Source organism: Anolis sagrei, chromosome X, assembly GCF_037176765.1.
Source record: "Anolis sagrei isolate rAnoSag1 chromosome X, rAnoSag1.mat, whole genome shotgun sequence".
Classification (NCBI taxonomy): Eukaryota; Metazoa; Chordata; class Lepidosauria; order Squamata; family Dactyloidae; genus Anolis; species Anolis sagrei.
In genome coordinates, this window is record NC_090034.1 from 19,296,090 (window position 1) to 19,318,735 (window position 22,646).

General features: G+C 42.7%; 1 protein-coding gene across 1 annotated transcript; it reads left to right on the forward strand.

The window, feature by feature from the left end:
• Positions 1 to 57: 57 nt before the first annotated feature.
• On the forward strand, positions 58 to 17,479 carry LOC132781980 (phosphomannomutase 2). Its single transcript, XM_060786587.2, has 8 exons — positions 58 to 213; positions 4,458 to 4,569; positions 5,137 to 5,213; positions 7,657 to 7,748; positions 9,566 to 9,665; positions 10,073 to 10,148; positions 12,593 to 12,708; positions 13,991 to 17,479. Exons 1-8 carry the CDS (start codon positions 142 to 144, stop codon positions 14,123 to 14,125), a joined length of 780 nt encoding a protein of 259 aa, XP_060642570.2. The 5' UTR covers positions 58 to 141; the 3' UTR covers positions 14,126 to 17,479.
• Positions 17,480 to 22,646: the final 5,167 nt, after the last annotated feature.

Genomic DNA, 22,646 nt, shown 5'->3' on the forward strand with positions numbered 1-22,646 from the left:
TCGGGCCAGGCTCCGAGTGCGGCGCGGGGCTTCCTGGGCGCGGTGCCTGCCGGGAACTGTAGTCTTCCGGCCTTAAAGGGGCAGCAGGAAAAGGAAAAGGTGTCTGTGTGTGTGTGTCTCTCTCTCTCTTGCCAGGCGGCCATGGAGGGCAGCGACGGCGGGCGGGAGCTCTGTCTCTTCGACGTGGACGGCACCCTGACTGGGCCCCGGCAGGTGGGAGGCCGCCAGAGTGCCTCTGTGCATACGCAGAGTGCTTTTGAGCCAACCCTAATGATCATACTGTTTTATTGATGCATATTGGTATATTTTAAGTTGTAATGTTTTTCGTTGTGAGTATAATAATATAGTACAATATAATAATGCATAATAATAATAATAATAATAATAATAATTGTGTATTATATATTACATATATAATGTAATTACTAATAATATTGCTGTATAGAAAATACGCAGACCAGTTAGATATGATCTCACCAACATTCCTAGCGAATATACAGTGGAAGTGAAGAACAGATTTGAAGGACTAGATTTAGTAAACAGAGTCCCAGAAGAACTATGGACAGAAGTCCGCGACATTGTTCAGGAGGCGGCAACGAAGTACGTCCCAAAGAAAAAGAAAACCAAGAAGGCAAAATGGTTGTCTGCTGAGACACTGGAAGTAGCCCAAGAAAGGAGGAAAGCAAAAGGAAACAGGGATAAGGGGAGATATGCCCAGTCAAATGCGCAATTCCAGAGGTTAGCCAGAAGAGATAAGGAACTATTTTTAAATAAGCAATGCATGGAAGTGGAAGAAGACAACAGAATAGGAAGGACAAGAGACCTCTTCCAGAAAATTAGAAACATTGGAGGTAAATTTCAGGCAAAAATTGGTATGATAAGAAACAAAGATGGCAGGGACCTAACAGAAGCTGAAGAGATCAAGAGAAGGTGGCGAGACTATACAGAAGATCTGTACAGGAAGGATAATAATATCGAGGATAGTTTTGATGGTGTGGTGAATGAATTAGAACCAGACATCCTGAGGAGTGAGGTGGAATGGGCCTTAAGAAGCATTGCTAACAACAAGGCAGCAGGAGACGAGGGGATCCCAGCTGAACTGTTTAAAATCTTAAAAGATGATGCTGTCAAGGTGATGCATGCCATTTGCCAGCAAATATGGAAAACACAAGAATGGCCATCAGACTGGAAAAAATCAACTTATATCCCCATACCAAAAAAGGGAAATGCGAAAGACTGCTCCAACTTCCGTACAGTGGCCCTTATTTCTCATGCCAGTAAGGTAATGCTCAAGATCCTGCAAGGAAGACTCCAGCAATACATGGAGCGAGAGTTGCCAGATGTTCAAGCTGGGTTTAAAAAGGCAGAGGAACGAGAGACCAGATTGCCAATATCTGCTGGATAATGGAGAAAGGCAGGGAGTTTCAGAAAAACATCTATTTTTGCTTCATTGACTACTCTAAAGCCTTTGACTGTGTGGATCATAATAAATTGTGGCAAGTTCTTAGTGGGATGGGCATCCCAAGCCACCTTGTCTCTCTCCTGAGGAATCTGTACAAGGACCAAGTAGCAACAGTCAGAACTGACCACGGAGGAACAGACTGGTTCAAGATTGGGAAAGGCGTACGGCAAGGCTGCATCCTCTCACCCAACCTTTTTAACTTGTATGCAGAATACATCATGCGATGTGCGGGGCTTGATGAATGCAAAGCTGGGGTGAAAATTGCTGGAAGAAACATTAACAACCTCAGATATGCAGATGACACCACTTTGATGGCCGAAAGCGAGGAGGAGCTGAGGAGCCTTCTAATCAAGGTGAAAGAAGAAAGCGCAAAAGCCGGGTTGCAGCTAAACATCAAAAAAACCAAGATTATGGCAACAAGAATGATTGACAACTGGGAAATAGAGGGAGAAAATGTGGAGGCCGTGACAGACTTTGTATTTCTAGGTGCAAAGATTACTGCAGATGCAGACTGTGGCCAGGAAATCAGAAGACGCTTCCTTCTTGGGAGGAGAGCAATGTCCAGTCTCGATAAAATAGTAAAGAGCAGAGACATCAGACTGGCAACAAAGATCCGCCTAGTCAAAGCCATGGTATTCCCTGTAGTAACCTACGGATGTGAGAGCTGGACCTTAGGGAAGGCTGAGCGAAGGAAGATTGATGCTTTTGAACTGTGGTGTTGGAGGAAAGCTCTGAGAGTGCCTTGGACTGCGAGAAGATCCAACCAGTCCATCCTCCAGGAAATAAAGCCCGACTGCTCACTAGAGGGAAGGATACTAGAGACAAAGTTGAAGTACTTTGGCCACATCATGAGGAGACAGGAAAGCCTAGAGAAGACAATTATGCTGGGGAAAGTGGAAGGCAAAAGGAAGAGGGGCCGACCAAGGGCAAGATGGATGGATGGCATCCTTGAAGTGACTGGACTGATTTTGAAGGAGCTGGGGATGGTGACGGCCGACAGGGAGCTCTGGCGTGGGCTGGTCCATAAGGTCACGAAGAGTCGGAGACGACTGAACGAATGAACAACAACAATAGTATAGTACAAAATAATATAGAATCATAATATTGCTATATAATACTAATATATTAAATAATAGCCTCTAGTAGTGCAGCGGGTTAAACCGCTGAGCTGTGGAACTTGCTGACCAAAAGGTTGGTGGTTCGAATCCGTGAAGCGGGGTGAGCTCCTGCTGTTAGGCCCAGCTTCCGCCAACCTAAAAAAAAAAGGTAAAGGTAAAGGTAGTCCCCTGACATTAAGTCCAGTCATGCCTGACTCTGGGATGTGGTGCTCATTTCCATTTCTAAGCCGAAGAGCCAGCGTTGTCCGTAGACACCTCCAAGGTCATGTGGCCGGCATGACTGCATGGAGCGCCGTTACCTTACCACCGGAGCGGTACCTATTGATCTACTCACATTTGCATGTTTTCGAACTGCTAGGTTGGCAGAAGCTAGGGCTGACAGCGGAAGCTCACGCCACTCCCCGGGATCGAACCTGCGACCTTTCGATCAACAAGCTCAGCAGCTCAGTGCTTTAACCCACTGCGCCACCGGGGGCTCCGGTGCACCGCCAACCTAGCAGTTTGAAAACATGCAAATGAGAGCAGATCAATAGGTACTGCTTCTGCAGGAATGTAATGACACTCCATGCAGTCATGCTGGCCACATGACCTTGGAGGCGTCTACGGACAACGCCGGCTCTTCGGCTTCAAATTGGAGATGAGCACATTGCATCTAAATAAGTTCTCTCTCTCCCTATATAGGACACACAGTGCTTGGGAACAAAAGTGTTTTGGATTTTGGATTTTTAGTTTATTTTCTGGGCAAGATACGTTTGCCACTGTAATGACTATTACTGACACTAATAAGTAAGAGAAAAATGTGGAGGAAGAGGCCTTAATAATAAAAAGCAATGCTTTGGCCTCAGAAAAGCTCTGTACAGAGAAGGAATTGTGCTCAGTTGTGGGGGACCCAGTCCCACTCAATGTTACGAGGGTTAAATGAAAACTAATGCCTCCATCTTCATAACTCTTCAACAGATGGCAGTACTGGTATGCGGCAGGTACTGGCTTGTTCAGTAGACTCTCCTCTACAGTGCCATTTTGTCGGGAAGCCTTAGCATTGAATGGTTGTGTTGTTAAAGTGCGAAGTATGGAACCCTGCACAGACGGTTGGTCAATGCGACTTAAGCAATGTGCAGTCATTGAATTCTTGACAGCAGAAGGTGTCACCCCAAAGGAGATTCATCAGAGAATGCAAGCTGCTTATGGTGATTGTGTTGATGTGAGTACTGTGCATTGTTGGGTGAGTAAGTTTAAAGATGTTGAGGTGGGAACATCTGACTTGCATGATGAACAAAGTGTTAGATGTCCTGTGACAGCAACCACTGAGTTTCTCAAACAAAAGACTGACAGATTGATTCAGGATGATCGTCGTATCACTCAGAGAGAAATTTCAAGCATCATTGGCATTTCACAAGAATGTGTGGATCACATTATTGCTTTGCCCAGAATGCTGACGCCTGAAATGAAAGTGCAAAGACTTGAAACTTCAGAGACTGGATCTCTCCACCATATGACATCCTCTATACAGTCCAGATTTAGTACCGTCTGACTTCTATCTGTTCCCGATAATGAAAAGATCTTCGGAGACATCATTATGCTTCTGATGAAGATGTTGAGAGAACTGTGAGACGTTGGTTGCAGAAACATAGTGTCGACTTCTTCTGTGACGGCTTCAGAAAACTTGTTCGCCGTTGGCAGAAATGTATCCAATTGTCTGGTGATTATGTGGAAAAGTGAATAGCGATAGTTAAAGAGCACATTGTAAGGCTTATTTCTGCATTTGATTTATTAAAATATTCCCATCCAAACCCAAGTAACGAAAGTGGAGGCATTACTTTTCATTCAACCCTCGTATGATGGAAAAACATACTCATATTCTTTTCCGACCATTCCAGAAAGTGACTCCAGAGATGGCCAACTTCCTGCAGGCTTTGAGGAAGAAGGTGAAAGTGGGGGTTGTTGGTGGATCAGATTTCGAAAAAATTCAGGAACAACTGGGGGACGATGGTAAGCTTTCTCTATTTTAAGCCTTACATTGTGAAGCACTGAAATGCTGATTTGGGGTATTCTTCCATTACCAATTGGACATCATTCATCCCAGTTTGGTATTCTAACTAATCAGATTCACTTCCATGGAAGTAAGTTTACTCGACCATCTTTCGTGCTCATAAAACCGAGTTAATTGTGTGCCTGCCATACGGTGAAAACAACAGATTTTTTTCCAGCATTGCTTTTAATTAACCTAAAAACTTAAAGACCAGACATGGGCAAACTTTGACCCTCCAGCTGTTTTGGACTTCAACTCCCACAATTCCTAACAGCCTCAGGCCCTTTCCTTTTCCCCCCCCAGCCGCTTAAGGATGGGGCCTGAGGCTATTAGGAATTGTGGGAGTTGAAGTCCAAAATATCTGGAGGGCTGAAGTTTGCCCATGCCTTCTATAGACAGTAGGCCTCTCACCACTGCAAAACGTAAAGGCTGTGATGGGAGCATAAAAAGGTTTTCATGCTATTTCCACCGTGCCTGAAAACAACCAAAATAAACAACCTGTTTGTTTCCTCCCTTTCTTCCAATAGTTGTTGACAGATTCGACTACGTCTTTCCAGAGAACGGTCTAGTGGCCTACAAAGATGGACAGCTTCTAAGTAAACAGGTGAGTCTGCGATATGGAATTAATTAATAAACTTGAGATAAATTCACATGAGCTGTTTCATGACTTGAATTGTCATTCAATCCGATGTCCTATACTGTATTAACTGATCCTGTTAATTTACTCTGTTTCCATGATATTTCCTATGCCGTTATACATTGTTATCCACCTTACTAAACCACTTATCCTTTAACTAGTTCATGTAATGGTTTTCCTCCCCCCCCCCCTCCAAAATTAGTCTGCTGTTATTGTTGTTGCTAGCTATTATTGTTACGTTTTTACGCTGTTTTATGCTGTCTTAATTGTTTTTGCTTTGTTTTTAATTGTATTCTGCCTTGGGCCCCATGTAAGCCGCCCCGAGTCCCTTCGGAGAGATGGAGGCAGGGTAGAAAAATAAAGTTGTTCTTCTTCAGCAGTTTCATATAGTTTCTTTACTCTGCTTTCTTTTGTGTGATTCTGTCTGCTTCTAACTCCTGAAAATAAGGATTTTCAGACTGGAACCAGTTTGGCTTCAAATTGGGATTGGTCCCAGTCAAGGAAGCCACAGGATGGAGTTTGCATGACCTGAGGAGAGTCTCTTAGGGGTGCATCTATGTTGGGCGAAAGGGCTTATTAGCAAAAGACCCTCCCCATAAATGTACAGCAGAGTAAATTATTAGCAGCAGTGTGACCCAGCACCAGTAGCCAAAAATGCTAAAAAGAACCAAAACACACAGACCAATGTTATCTCTTCCATAGGAGGCTTTTCGTTGTAGTAAAATAATATGATTGCACTATTTACAAGGACAAGGATTTTTACCCTAACACAAGTAAAATTCTTTATACTTCCTTATTTGCTTCCACGTTGGACTTCTTTCTCATGCAGATAACCAGCTTCATTCTCACAGAGCCTCTTCTCACACCAACTTACACAGGAGCTTCACACACAGCAGCCTTCACACTGGAGCTTGACAGAAGGCCTTCAACCTGGGGCTTCTCACACCAGGCCTTCTCATATTGAGGCCTATCTCACACTGAGGCCTTTCTCCCACTGTGGGCTCTCTCAGACTGACACCTTTCTCCCACTGAGGCGAACTAGCACTGAGGCCCTTCTCCCACAGAGACCTTTTACAGACTGAGGCTACTAAGCTACAGGCACACCTGCTTATATTGTACTGCAGCTTTTTGCTGAGTCATTGTGTCCATTTAACCCTTTTAGTGCTTGACTCGCATTTTTGTAATTAAAAATACCTAGTTCATTTTTAATATTTTTGACTTAATGCAGTTTGATGCCCCTTTAACTGCCATGACTCAATGCTATGGAGTCTTGGGTTGTAGTTTCTTTAGTCTTTTCTTTTGTGTGATTCTGTCTGATTGGTGTTTCTCCAAGCTACAACTTCCTTGATTTCACAAGGGGGGGGGGGGAATACATTGTTTTCTTGTAGTATAAGTTACTTTATTATTACTTATACCCTGCTTTTTCTCTCCAAAAAAGAGATTCAAAGTGGCTTACAGTAAAACTGATACAACTGAAAAAACAACATTAGAAGAGAATTAAATATTCATGGTATTTAAAAATAAACAGTTAAACTCTTGATTAAAATACTGCAATGAAAGCCAGAGTTACTTTTGCTGGGGAACTTGTGCTCTCAGGGAGTATTATTGCCAAGCTCTGGTTAAAACAAAATTGTAGGGCATTTGATTGCTGTGAGTTTTCTGGACTGTATGGCCATGTTCCAGAAGCATTCTCTCTTGACATTTCACCCACATCTACGGCAGGCATCCTCAGAGGTTGTGAGGTCTGTTGGAAACTAGGCAAGTGAGATTTATATATCTGTTTAATGTCCAGGGTGGGAGAAAGAACTCTTGTCTGCTTGTGGCAAGTGTGAATGTTGTAGTTGGCCACTTTGATTAGCACTTAATGGCTTTGCAGCTTCAAAGACTGGCTGATTCCTGCCTGGCCATCCAGCCTCTGCTCTAAAACCACTAGAGGTGGAGACTCCATCAGCAGCATAGTTTAATGTTCTGACTATCTGACAGTTGCTGTGAGTTTTCCAGGCTGTATGGTCATGTTACAAAATTATTCTCTCCTGAAGTTTTGCCCACATCTGTGGAAGGCATCCTCAGAGGTTGAGAGGTCTGTTGAAAACTAGGCAAGTGAGGTTTATATATCTGTGGAATGTCCAGGCCCTGGACATTCCACAGATATATAAACCTTGCTTGCCTAGGGTGGGAGAAAGAACTCTTGTCTGTAGGGAATTTCTTCAACTTGTCTCCAATCTAACGGGAATCTAGGAATAATTTTTAAAAAGCCCAAGTGTGCCTGGATTGTAACCCCACTTTCTCCTCCCCTGAGAATTGCTCAACAAAATCCCTTTTAAATAAACACAGTGTCATTGCAATATTGTCCTTTCCCCCCCTGGTTTGTTTGATCAATCAATCTCTCCTGATGTGTTTCTCTGTACAGAGTATTCAAAGTCATCTGGGTGAAGAGCTGCTCCAAGACTTGATCAACTACTGCCTGAGTTACATTGCAAAACTTAAGCTGCCTAGGAAACGGTATGTCTGCAAAATTACCTTTCTGTGTTCCTTTGGATGCAATAGTATGGTTCCTTTCGCACTACATAAGTACAGGTCGCCAACTGTAACATTCACACTTGCCTCAAACAAACAAGAGTTCTTTCTACCACCTTGGACATTATTCCACAGATGTATAAACCTTACTTGCCTAGTTTCCAACAGACCTCACAACCTCTGAGGATGCCTGCCATAGATATTGATGAAACTTCAGGAAAGAATACTTCTGGAACATGGCCATACAGCCCGGAAAACTTGTAGCAACCTACTGAAGGACTCTTCAAACTAATCCAAAAACTCCATAGGATAGGTTCTGCAAGATGAGATCAAAAGTTGATATTGTCCTGGCCATAACTATACTTCCCCCTGCCCCAAATTTTTTTTTACAAAAATAATTTTTGACAATATTTATTTACTGTATTGTTATAAGTGCCTTTTTTAACTTACTACATAGAGTGCAATCAAGTCTTATCAAGCCTTGTTGTTTGATTTGATATTGTGATATGGCCTAAGGGCTAATCAATAAAATTGTTATTGTTATTGACAACAGAAAACAGAAAAAAGCAGCAATATTTCCAAACGCAGACATACTTAGACAATGATTACTTAGACCAGGGGTCCTCAGACTTTTTAAACCGGGGGCCAGTTCACTGTCCCTCAGACCGTTGGAGGGCCGGACTATAGTTTTTAAAAAAAAATAAATTAAAAAATTCCTATGCACATTGCACATTTCTTATTTTGCTGTGTGGAAGTGCCCTTAGAGGGGATTCTTTCTAGCCCTCTTTAGGCAGTAATTCCAGGAGCAGAGAATGGGAAATCTTCCTATTTCTAGTCTGAACAAAATCTGGCTCCCAGTATTTAAAAAACTCTAAAATTATAACTGTAAATAAAGAACAACACTCAAACACAGGGGAACTCCAGACAAGAAACAATCAGGGCCAGCTAATCACCTCTCAACAAAGGATTCTCCTTAAAAATTGTCAGGCTATGAAATGGTAATCAAGGTGGCCAGTTGAAACATTCATACCTACCTCCAACAGACAAGAGTTCTTTCTCCCACCCCGGATCTTCCACAATTTTCCTAGTTAAAGGTTTTCCTCTGACATGAATTCCAGGTGTTTCTGACTCGGGGGTGTGGTGCTCATCTGCATTTCTAAGTTGAAGAGCTGGCGTTGTCCGTAGACACCTCCTGGCCGGCATGACTGCATGGAGCGCCGGGGCAGCCTCCCTTGGCTGGCTCACGCTGTCCATCAGGCCCGATGGGCAGCGTGAGCCTGCCAAGGGAGGAGCAGCCCCACGCGGCCTACTCGCACGTAAAGCACCTCGCGAGGTGCTTTACGCTCGAGTAGGCGACGCGGAACAGCTGCCCTTGGCTGGCTCACACTGCCCATCAGGCCTGATGGATAGCGTGAGCCTGCCAAGGGAGGAGCAACCCCGCGTGGCCTACTCGCGCGTAAAGCACCTCGCGAGGTGCTTTATGCGTGAGTAGGCAACGCAGAGCAGCCGCCCTTGGCTGGTTCACGCTGCCCATTGGGCCTGACGGATAGAGTGAGCCGGCCAAGGGAGGGGCACTGTGTGGGGGGGGGGGGCGCTCCTCCGCGGGCCGGATAAGTGCCCTTGGCGGGCCGGAAGTGGCCCGCAGGCCGTAGTTTGGGGATCCCTGACTTAGACAATGATTAGTTTTAGAAGCAGTCTCTAAAAACTTAACATTTTTCTTCTGCTTTATATTTAGCATTTTTTTCCTTTGTTTGATTTAACATTTATAAGGAAATATCCAAACATTTTATGTCTCTTTTTAGAGGCACTTTTATTGAATTCCGGAACGGGATGCTGAACGTGTGTCCAGTCGGCAGAAACTGCAGCCAGAGTGAACGGATTGAGTTCTATGAGTTCGATAAGGCAAGTGAACGTCTGCATTTGAAGCCTTTCTTCTTGAGGGCTTGTGATCAGGCAAGCCCTCTCTTTATCCCAGAGTTTGACCCCTCAACCAGAGTTTGACCCCTCAACCAGGCTGTTGGGAATTGTGGGAGTTGAAGTCCAAAACACCTGATGGGGCCGAAGTTTGCCCATGCCTTCTCTATGGTTATCCATTAGGGATTCAAACCCTATACTGTCGTGTAAACTCAGGGATATAATTTTCAAAATACAAGAGACAATGTTTTGAGCTGGCCTGCATGGTACTATGAGCATCCCGCAATCCCGAAACACAGCATTGTTTGGTGACCTTGGACACCACCTTGCAGCACATTTAGTGAATTTGTGCTGTTCCCTTAAACTGATGGCTCTTTTTTCATTTCTTTAAGCAGAAGGAACACATAAGGGAGAAATTCGTGGCTGATTTGCAAAGGGACTTCGCAGGGAAAGGCCTCACGTTTTCCATAGGTATTGCTTCTTCTTTAAAGTAAACCAGAAAGACATTTCCACTGATGTCAAAATTCACCAGGGGAAGAAGGACTGTTTAATGTATTGGGATCTCGGAGATTAAGATCATCAGAAGAGGCCCTGCTCTCAGCCCCACCTCTTTAACATGCATGATTGGTGGGGACGAGGGACAGGGCCTTCTCAGTGGTGGCCCCTCGACTGTGGAGCTCCCTCCCCAGCGATATTAGATCAGCCCCTTCCCTCCTGACCTTCAGAAAAAGAATAAAAATGTGACTTTGGGATCAAGCCTTTGAAGAATAATATAGTGCAATAGATGGATTTGGAATTATGTGCAATGATTACCAGAATGGTCTGGATTATGATTGTGGATAGCGTGATTTATAATAGTAATTGTAATGTTTTTAAATGTTTTGATGTATTTTAACCTTGATTTTAGTTTTGATTTGATTTTTTTTAAATTGTATATTGTTTTGTAAGGCATTGAATTGTTGCCTATGTTGTAAGCCACCTTGAGTCTCCTTTCGGGTCGAGAAAGGTGGGATATAAATATAGTAAATAAATAATAAACAAAGAATAAGACTAAACTTTCAGGGCCCCAATTCTCAGCATCTCTGGATGATCTTATTTTAAAGAAGAAGAAAAAAGCTTTCCCTCCAAATAAGAATGCTTGTTAAACTGATTGACAGGCATTTGCAATAATTTTTTTTCATGTCAGGAGCAACTTGAGAAACTGCAAGTGTGAGAGAATTGGCTGTTTGCAAGGACGTTGCCTAGGGGATACCCAAATGTTTTTGATGTTTTACCATCCTTGTGGGAGTCTTCTCTCATGTCCCCACATGGGGAGCTGGAGCTGACAGAGGGAGCTCAACCTGCTCTCCCTGGATTCGAACCTCCAACCTGTCGGTCATTCATCATGCTGGCACAAGGGTTTAGCCCATTGCGCCACCAGGGGCTCCATTCATTTGCAATAAATGATAAAATCTGTAAATGCGTGGACCAGAATTAATGGCTAGGTGTAAATTAAGTTATTGCTAGGTGAAGTGGCCATCACTGGGAAAGAAAGGGAGCAAAGCAGATTGGCTGCTGCCTGTGATAATGTGTGTGAGGGGAAGGGAAGGGAAGGAAAGGAAAGGAAAGGAAAGGAAAGGAAGAAAAGGAAAGGAAGCGCACAACTCCCATGTTACGTCACCTCCACTGGCTGCCTGTTTGCTACCAGGCACAATTCCAAGTTCTGGCTTTGGCCTATAAAACACTAAACGGCTCCGGCCCAGTTTACCTGTCCGAACGCATCTTCCTTTACGAACCACCATGAAAACTAAGATCTTCGGGGGAGGCCGTGCTCTCGGTCTCACCACCATCACAGGCATGTTTGGTGGGGATGAGAGACAGGGCCTTCTCAGTGATTGCCCCCTGGATATGGAACTCCCTTTCTGACAAGATTAGATCAGCCTCCACCTTCCTTTCCTTCAGAAAGATGGTAAAGACTTGGCTGTGGGACCAAGCCTTTGGGACGGTGAAATAAGACAATAATAGAAAACCCTGACCCTGACCGGAGCCAGCATGGTGTTTTGAGATGGTTTTAAACAACCGATTTTAAAATAGATGCAACTGATTTTAGTGTTTGTGTATAGTTATAGTTATTTTATGTTCTGGCATGGAATGCGTGTCGTATATATGCTGTGCTCTGCCCTGAGTCCCCTTCGGGGTGAGAAGGGTGGAATATAAATATTTTAAATCAATCAATCAGTGTGGGGAGAAAAAAGGAGTGAAGGAAAGGAAGGGAGGAAAGAAGGAAGAGAATAATAATAATAATAATAATAATTATTATTATTATTATTATTATTATTATTATTGTCGTGTCAGAAGTCGCTTCTGGTGTGAGAGAATTGGCCGTCTGCAAGGACATTGCCCAGGGGACGCCCGGATGATATTGATGTTTTTTTCATCCTTGTGGGAGGCTTCTCTCATATCCCCGCATGAGGAGCTGGAGCTGATAGAGAGAGCTCATCCGCCTCTCCTCGGATTCGAACCTGCGACCTGTCGGTCTTCAGTCCTGCCGGCACAGGGGTTTAACCCACTGCGCCACCGGGGGCTCTAATAATAATAATAATAATAATAATAATAATAATAATAATAAACTTTATTTGTACCCTGCCACCATCTCCCCAATGGGGACTCGGAGCGGCTTACATGGGGCCAAACCTGAACAAGAATTACAATATAACAATACAGATTGCAATAAAATAACAACATAACATTAAAATAAAACATTAAAATAAAAAATAAAAGAGAAAGAGAAGAGAATGCATTAATCAAATCTGTGAATAATCAAATCGCCTAAAAATTCCTAGAGAGATGTATCTGTATCTGATTAATGAAATTCTTTTCATTCCTTTTCCATGTAACAAACTTACCATCTGTGTTTTTTACCTTTATCCATCCAGGGGGACAGATAAGTTTTGACGTGTTTCCAGACGGTTGGGATAAACGGTTCTGCTTAGGAATTGTTTCCAAAGATGGCTTTAAAAAGATCTATTTCTTTGGCGACAAGACCATGCCGGTAAGTTGGGAAATACAACAAAATCATCTTTGGGAGTCAATCTGCAACAGAAGGCCCTCTTACATGCGGGACCGTATTCAATTGCAGTCTCGACAAAAATCTATTCTATTCCCATTATGCATATTACAGTGTTTTCTTCCAACCCAATGCCTTCCTGATGTGCTGGGCTACAATTCCCATCATCCCGTATTTAAATGCTGGAAGTTGTAGTGTAATACACCCAAAGAGTGCTAGAATGGGGGTGGATGTTTACTATTTTAGTTAGAACTTAGAACACCCCAAAGTGAGGGGCGCTGTGGTTTTAACTGTGAACAGGTTTTTAATCCGTGTTAAGGGATTTAACTGTTTAATTTTAATACTTCTAATACTTAATTCTATTTTAATGTTGGAGATGTGGCATGGACAAAGGGACATATTTTCATTTATGGTGGGAATGCCCCCAATTGAAGAGTTTTTGGAATGACGTATTTATTGAAATATGCAATATTATAGGACTAAATATTACTCTGGATTCTAGGTTAGCATTATTATTATTATTATTATTATTATTATTTACAGTATTTATATACCGCTTTTCTTACCCCTAGGGGGACTCAAAGCGGTTTACTAATGGATTGCTAATTACTAATGGATGCCACAGAGTTGAATTTAGAAATGGAAAAGAAAGAATTGATTATTTTTACTCACAGTGGCAAGAATTATAATCGCAAGGAATTGGTAGATACGTTGCTGTGACGCTGAACCTCAACATAAATAGTAACTAATCTTACACCAGAAGTATGGTTTAGGGAGGTATGGAACATAGCCTTAAATGATGAACTATCGATGGAAATGAGGGTACTCAGGAGGGAAACTAGCAGATCAGATTTTGATGCATAATGATCGGTCTTTATTAAATATGCTTTAGAGAGTGAAAATGGAAAACAATATAACCCTGTTGATCAGGAATTTTGGATATGACATTTGATTAATGGTTGACTTGTAAATATATGGCGAAGGAAAGGATACTTGTTCAGGCCTTGGTGGTGGGGCTATGTGTTTGTTTGTAAAACGTTCACTGTTTTTTTGTTTTGTTTACAATGTAAGTTGTTAATGTATGTAAATTAAAAAGTATTTAAAATCTATTTTTAAAAAGTCATGCTTAAACACACTAAAAATAATGTTGGTATATTTTCAAATTGTATTGCATTGATTTTCCAGTACGTTGCTTTGAGATACTTTTGCAGAGAGAGAAAGCAGGATAGAGTAGCAACACCAACTTCTGTGCTTGTCTCATTCACAGGGTGGGAACGACTACGAAATCTACACAGACCCCAGAACCATCGGGCATAGTGTGACTTCTCCTGAGCAAACAAGGCAGATATGTGAAGAATTGTTCCTTAAACAGGGCATGGGACTTGTTTTACACCAAAATTAACTGTAGGCTACTTAGAATTGATATTCTAATATACGAGGGTGGGTCAAAAAGTAATGCCTCCTGTGTCATAAAAATGTTATGAATGAACATATAACAGCAGAAGCTGTACCAGATCATAGCTGAACTGTCCTCTACACAAAACTACCATTCAACATAGTCACAATCAATTTGTACACATTTTGCACCATCGTTTAACCCAGGCATCAAAACCATTTTGGGAAAATTCTGGGTTTTGCTTCATGACCCATGATTTTAAAGCTGTTTTAGCATTACTCAAGTCACTGAATCTGAAACCACACAGGTTGTCTTTCAGAGGTCCAAACAGGTAAAAAAGTCAGAAGGGGCCAAATCATAAACATTCTTCAAGCGATGATTAATTTCCTTAGGGATGATTAATTTTCTTTTGCCAGAAATTCAATGATGACTCTTTCTTTTAGCTTCAGAATCATGGTTCTAATCAGTCAGTTGGAAAAAAAGGAAAGATTGCATCAGTTGAGTAAGAAACAAATGTTAGCGTGATGGAGGCATTACTTTTTGACGCACCCCATATATATATATATATATATATATATATAGAGAGAGAGAGAGAGAGAGAGAGAGAGAGAGAGAGTTATAGATATATATAGGTTGTTGTGTGTTTTCCGGACTGTATGGCCATCTTCCAGAAGCAGTCTCTCCTGACATTTCACCTGCATCTACAGCAGGCATCCTCAGAAGTTGTGAGGTCTGAGGATGCCTGCCATAGATGCAGGAGAAACGTCAGGAGAGAATGTTTCTGGAACGTGGCCATACAGCCTGGAAACATACACAACAACCCAGTGATTCCGGCCATGAAAGCCTTCGGCAATACATATATACATACATGTATGTATGTATAACAGTCAGTCAACGGAGGTCAGGAATCAGGATCAGGACTGCACTCTCATTTGCTCCCTCAAGCTGCTATTTCTGTGGAAAGTGAAGGCACAATTTCAGAAATCTTTGCAAGCCATGAAATATTTTTCTTCAAATTCACACCGCAGCCCTGGTCTTGTTTCCTTTCCCCCACGGCTGACCTCCAAAAAAGTTGAACGGTTAAATATGTTATTTGTCTACTTCACCCCGCAGCACAACTCTTGGCAGATATCATAGTACAGTTTTCAGGGTTACACCTCCTCTTGTCAGGGTTATGGCTTGAGACATGCACATTCTCTTGCCATCCATATGTCTTGAGCAAATGCACCTTGCCACCGTCTTAGGTCCACCGTCCTTCTGAGCCATTTGTGCTCTTTCTGCTTGCCATGGATGTGTGGTTAGTTTATTTCAAAACCCACTGTTGTTTTATATATATAAGCACCCATCAGACCCAGATTCTACCCAAAATTGGTTACTTCCTTCATGTATTTCTGTGTATCCCATTCCATTCTCAGAAACGTACAGTTTGCTTTAGTCCCTATAAACACATGAGGTTCCCTGTCACAGATTTTTGTGTCTCTCTCATTTGTGATGACCCTATAGCCAACCCTCCACATTTGTGGGTTTGATTAACATGTTCTCCTTAGGAATGTCTAGGTCCCATTTTGATTTTTTGGTCAGCTTCCAGCAGACATTGGCCACAGAGCCATGCTGGAAGACCTAGGTCAGGCCTCCAGGTGGTTTTGGACTTCAACTCCCACATTTCCTAACACCTGGAGGGCCCAAGTTTTCCCAGGCCTGACCTGGAGATTCCCAGAGACAACAAAAATAGCATTGGGTTGCTGTGAGTTTTCCGGGCTGTCCGGCTGCGTTCCAGAAACATTATCTCCTGATGCTTTGTCCATTTCTATGGCAGGCATCCTCAGAGATTGTGAGGTCTGTTGGAAACTAGGCAAATGGGGTTTGTATATCTGTGGAATAATGTCCAAAGTGGAAGAAAGAACTCTTGCCTGTTGAAGGCAAGTGTCAATGTTGCAACTGACCACCTTGATTAGCATTTAATGGCCTTGCAGCTTCAAAGCCTAGCTGGTTGCTGCCTGGGAGAATCCTCTGTTGGGATCATTTCCCGCTTTGTCTTCAGATCACTTGAATTCCTACAAAAGGAATGCTACAGGCAAAAGCGGCTTGAGCTTTATTAACTAAACAGTGGGGAGAGAGCAGAATTTTTCCTTTCCCAGTGAGCTTAGGCAAAAGCAAACTTCTGCAATCCCTGCAAACTAACACATTCCTCATAATGGATGGCTTTTGATGTACTGAGCACATATTAATGTTGCTTCACTTGAGTGACATGAACTCCAGTTTCCAACTCAGAAATCCCTCCCATATTTCATAATCTGGGGACAAAGGTGGAAAAGAATTCGGGCAATTTTTAAAAGACCTGAGAAAATGGGACAACCGGATCCCTGCCAATGAGGTCTAGCACCCCAAACTCCAGCAAATGTGGTGTCTTGGCTATATTATGTCCTCCCCTACCTCCATTATCTCAGGGCATAACCCAGTAGGGCAAACATTGGTGGAGGTCGTGGTATTTTTATGTTTAGTTTTCTGTTTTGGAAAAAAACAGACAGCATTCCACTCATTCCGGGCCATTCCTTGGGAACTGAAGAAACTGCACCTTTTGATTCCTACCTCTTGCATGTTTTCATCCCTGTTAGCTGTGTCCTGAAACAGGTTGAACCTAATATACTTTTGCTCCAAATGTTTTGAAAAGGAATTGTGGAAATTATAGGCCTTGTCATGGGGCTTTAAGACGCATACGTTTGAAAGAAATGGGTAGTAAAGGGACCTTTTCAAGCATTACAACTGTGAATGGAGTGAGGGAAAAGGAATTGCACACCCACTTATCTCTCTGCAGGACTTTTAGGAACGAAAGTAGACTTGGGGGCAGATAATATGTACACAAAACCTTCTTCAACCAATGGCAAAAAGTCTTCAAGACCCAAGCAGAAGCCTTTGGACTCCAAATGGTGCTTAAAATTATCTTCTCCCTAAAGATGATACATGTGATTTGTCCTCAAATGGTATTTAAGGTTAATTGAAAAGCTTAGAAGAAATTCCTCAGGGAAGATGTTTGTTCCAATGACTTTTGGAAACCAGAAGGCTCTGATCAGCATTAAAATACGAATACCAGGCTCTGAACCACACTTTTCCTTTCCTCTCTCCACCATCTGCTGTTTTTTTTCTGGATTATTGTGCCTATACAGTTATTGTGCCTACATATTGTGGGATGCAGCGTCCTATGTATTGAAATATATGTCTCAAAATGTCCACTGACTTCAGAACTGTCTTGTTTGAACTACGCAGTAATGCTCAAACTCCTAAATGTGCAAATGTATTTTTTTAAAATCCAGTAATTCACAGTTGTGCCATTGGATTGATATTAAAATCCCAATGAACTAAGTACATTGTATGAGGAATGCTTTGCCTTTGCATAATAGATTTTTCCACTGGTCCAAGGTACATTTTTTGTACAGCTCCTGGCCATAAATCAAAGCATCTTGATCTCTAATGTCAATGAAACTGGCTTTCCTTCACAGACCTTAGGAAAAGGTTTCCCTTGACGTCTGACTCTGGAGGGTGGTGCTCATCTCCATTTCTAAGCCCAAGAGCTGGCGTTGTCCATAGACACCTCTTAGGTCATGTGGCCAGCATGACTGCATGGAGTGCCGTTACCTTCCCACTTGAGCGATACCTATTAATCTACTCACATTTGCAAGTTTTCAAACTGCTAGGTTGGCAGAAGCTGGGTCTAACAGCGGGAGCTCACCCCACTCCCTGGATCTGAACCACCAACCTTTCGGTCAGCAAATTCAGCAGCTCAGTGGTTCAACCCACTGTGCCACCGGGGGCTCCCGGCATATATTCATATTACTCAGTAGTGTAGACTCATATTATTCAGCTCAAAGCAATTAAATTGCATTATATGTCAGTATAGATAGGGCCTCCTTCCTTCAAGCGGCGAAATGCTGTGGATGCACCTACACTGTAGAATTAATGGTCAGCAAGTTCAGCTGCTCAGCGGTTTAACCCGCTGCACCACCAGGGATTCCTCACAGACCTTGTCTGGTGCCAAAAAAACCCCTCTGTTTCTGAGTATCATCTAAGTTTCCAGGCCAGTTTTCCAGAAATTGGGAGGATACAAATTTTGGAGAATGCATTCAGATTCGGAAGAAAGGATGCCATAAATTCCTGACAATGAATTGTAGTTATATATATTTTCAATTGTGACCAACACTCCAGCTCTTAGATGTCTCTGATTCTAAGGCAGTGGTTCTCAACCTGTGGGTCCCCAGATGTTTTGGCCTACAACTCCCAGAAATCCCAGCCAGTTTACCAGCTGTTTGGAATTCTGGGAGTTCAAGGCCAAAACATCTGGGGACCCACAGGTTGAGAACCATTGTTCTAAGAGGACACTAACCTCCACAAAGATCCAATCTGCTAATGGTCAGAACCAGGTAAGTTTTATTATGTATTTATTTACAGTACTTGTATTCCACCCTTCTCACCCTGAAGGGAACTCAGGGCAGATCACAGAACACATATACGGCAAACATTCAATGCCGTTATACACTGACAGGACAGACACAGTACGCAGATAGAGGTATATAGGCATTTCCCATCTTCGGCCTCTTGGAGGCTGTGCTTTATTCTGGCCACAGGGGGTGTTGTCGCTCCATCCTCCATTCCGAAGAGCCCTGTTCACAGGCTTGCTCCTTTTGATTGAATTGCCGGCATTTTTCCGGTATTTCCTTATAGCGCCATTAAAATACTTCCCCGCTTTTGTGGTACCTATTTATCTACTAACAGCTGTTTTCAATCTACTAGGTGGGCAGTGAGCTGGGCTGAAGGTCGGGTGCTCATCCCTGTCCCGGGCTTCCAACTGCCAACCTTTTGATTGGCAAAATCTATTGCAGCTGGTGGTTAACCTGCTGTGCTAAAGCCTGGCCCGGGTTACTCAAACTATGGCCCTTACTTGCTTTGCATGCTGGAATAGTTGTTCCATGCACCAAAGCACACCTTCCACCAGCCATCAGTGCATGGAATGATGGGCCTGTAACTTTTGGCTGGAAAGTCCCAGCAACCTTAGGCTGGCAATAGCAGTGGATGCTGAGAGTTTGGGTCCAATCACATTTCCCATCACATGTCAATAAAAATATTTTGTTGTATTGACTTCAACATGCAAAACTGTACAAATAGTGTGGAATGATCTTGAAGCCATTTGCTGCCAATTCCAGAAAAAGAAAAAAGACAACTATGACTGACAAATATGGAACCAAATTGTGGCTTATTTGGGAGAGAATTATCAGTTCCCCAATATCAAAATGCTTAAGTAGCATGGTTTTAGATCATCAATTCTCACAATTTCAATTACTTTGGAATGACGTTTGATGTTTTGTGTGTGTGTGTGTCAGGAGCAACTTGAGAAACTGCAAGTCGCTTCTGGTTTGAGAGAATCGACCATCTACAAGGATGTTGCCCAGAGGATGCCCAAATGTTTTACCACCCTGTGGGAGGCTTCTCTCATGTCCCTGCATGGGAAGCTGGAGCTGACAGACAGGAGCTCACACCACTCCCCGGATGTGAACCACCGAGCTTTCGGGCAGCAGTCCTGCCGGCACAAGGGTTCAACCCATTGCACTACCTGGGGCTCCAGATGTTTGGGGTTGAAAAGCAGGATAAAAAATCAACAACCACACATGAGTCAAAGTAGGCATGAGAAATTCAGGCCTATTATGGATAGACTAAAAAGGAGCCCTCAAAAACGATACTGCCAATGTTTCAGTCCATCTTCTCTCTGCTATCCAAACACCTCTGTTCTGACTTACATACAAATTCAACTTAAGAACAAACCTACAGAACCTTTTGTGTTCGTAACTTGGCGGCTGCCACTATACTAGAGCTTGTTTTCTGTTGTGCCGCTGGGACAATTGGCTGACGCTCATCCAGTCAAGGCCTGCAACACACCTGAAAAGCAGGCAGATTAGTCACCGGGGACGTTCTGTTACAGCATGCAAGAAATCAGTGTATGTGTGCGTGTCAACTGTAAAATAAGATGCATGAAGCTGATTGGTCAGGCAATGCCTAGGGAGATGGCTGAGCCTGGGACTTGTGGTTACGGTTACATTTTTGTTCAGATTTGAGCTATGCACGTGCAAAGACACACAGAGAAGGACAGAGAGAGAGAGAGTTTGGAGTGCACTCTTGCTTCATGAGTTGCTGAAGGCGTTTATCTCTACATGGACAAATTAGACCATTTTTAATCTCTCTAAAACAGTGGTTCTCAACCTTCCTAATGCTGCGACCGCTTAATATACAGTTCCTCATGTTGTGGTGACTCCCAACCATAAAATTATTTTAATTGTTACTTCATAACTGTAAGTTTGCTTCTGTTATGAAGCGTAATGTAACTATATGATATGTAGGATGTATTTTCATTCACTGGACCAAATTTGGCCCAAATACCCAATGCGCCCAAATTTGAATACTGGTGGGGTTGGGGGGGAGGGATTGGTTTTGTCCTTTGAGAGTTGTAGATGCTGGGATTTATAGTTCATCTACAATCAAAGAGCATTCTGAACTCCACCAATGATGGAACCGAACCAATCTTGGCACACAGAACTCCCATGACCAACAGAAAATACTGGAAGGGTTTGGTGGGCATTGACCTTGAGTTTTGGAGTTGTAGTTCACCTACATCCAGAGAGCACTGTGGACTCAAACAATGATGGATCTGGACCAAACTTGGAACAAATACTCAATATTCCCAAATGCGAACACTGGCGGAGTTTGAAGAAAATAGACCTTGACATTTGGGAGTTGTAGTTGCTGGATTTATAGTTCACCTACAATAAGAGCATTCTGAACCCCATGAACAACAGAATTGGACCTAACTTTTCACACAGAACCCAGATGACCAACAGAAAATACTGTGTTTTGTAATGGTCTTTGGCGACCCCTCTGACAACCTCTCATGACCCCCCCCCCGGGGTCCCGACCCCCAGATTGAGAAACGCTGCTCCAAAAGGACATTATGTGAGTTGATGCAACTGATCACATTGTGCACATGTTCTGAACTAAGAAAGGTAAACTACTTGTTCTGCACCTACATGGCATACGTTCTTTCTTTGACAAGGCAATGTGTGGGCTGATCAAACGTGAACTACACGTGGTTAATTTTCCATTACACCACGCGTTCTAGCCCTCCATTTCTGTGTTAATGCCATTGTAATGTAATAAGAAATTCAATGTGCAAATTTGATAAATGTGAATTTAATATGATGTGTGGGAATGAATGGAAGGATGCATGAATGGAGCTAACAATTTTGGAAACACCAATGACTAACTATCTGCTTGCTGCTTTGTGATTAAAACCTGTTAATGAGATCTGAATAGTAAATTCTGATAAGAGCTGAGACAGTGATAACAGAAATATTTGCAACATTCCTTATGTTAAGAAGGACGTCAACACAAGCCTTGTGTTTGTCAACACCAATCACGAAGATCAACATGTGGCCAGGAAACTGAAGTGGAGCCAGGATGGAAGACATCTATCATTAATTTACAACTTTTGGACTGCTTCAACAGAATATTGCTATAAAAGACTCCGTCTAAGAATGCTCAAAGTGTGGCAAACCGAGGAGTCTGTTCCACCCGCCATGCTCTGCTCCATGGGCAATCTGGTCACTTTGAGGCTTCTTTCTCAAGGGAAGAGGAAGAAGCGCACTTTTGGAGTCTTGGATTTTGTGCAGGGAGTCAGGTTCTGCTGTATGGAAAACAGAGATCTGGTCCTTGGCATTGTTCTTAGGGAAAGAAATTTTGGCGTTTTGAAGTTATGGCGTCATGGAAGTTATGGAACTATACATTGGCAAGCTGCAGGAAATCAGGGTCTGGCCTAACAGGTGCTTCTCCAAGGAGGGAGAAAAGAATATTATAATATTTTGGATGCATGTGGATGAATGCGTGTACATGTGTGTGAATGTTGAGTGAAAATGTAATTCCCCTTTTTTTGTTTGTTAACCAATGTAATTATAAATCCAATGTAGTTGCATAGAAGCTGTATGTCTGTATGTCCAATGTCATTCTTTGTCTAAATGTTTTTCTGTAATCTGATATACCTTCTCACACTGGAAATTGCAATAAAAAGAACCTATGCTTCAAAGACATTGAAAAGTCATTCATGACAGTAAGCCATTTAGGAACAATGGAAGAACAAACCCGCCAAGTCCCATTCTGTGTCAGGCACAAAATCATTCCGTCGCATACCCTTTCCAATGCATTTCAGTCTACAATTCCACCACACGCATACAAAAAACCCTATGACAACTCACATTTATCTTGCATGCACAACAAAGGCCATTTCTGAGCTGAAAATGCCAAATTTTATCAGAGACCTTCAAAACGGTGACAATTATTCCAAAGGCAACAGTGTCTTAATCTACACGAGTGAATGTACGGATGGATAGTTTCCAATGTGGGCCAAACACCTTCCTCCCACTTGTCATTACTACCATTTGTGATTATCCACTGTCGTGTCAAAATATCGACCCCTTTTTCATGTGAGAAGTAC

Excerpts from the sequence above, each read along its gene's own strand:
- LOC132781980 (XM_060786587.2), top strand. The coding sequence starts at position 142 with ATGGAGGGCAGCGACGGCGGGCGGGAGCTCTGTCTCTTCGACGTGGAC. Across the intron at positions 5,214-7,656 it reads GACAGCTTCTAAGTAAACAG|AGTATTCAAAGTCATCTGGG; the intron begins GTGAGTCTGCGA and ends TTCTCTGTACAG. Across the intron at positions 7,749-9,565 it reads CTTAAGCTGCCTAGGAAACG|AGGCACTTTTATTGAATTCC; the intron begins GTATGTCTGCAA and ends GTCTCTTTTTAG.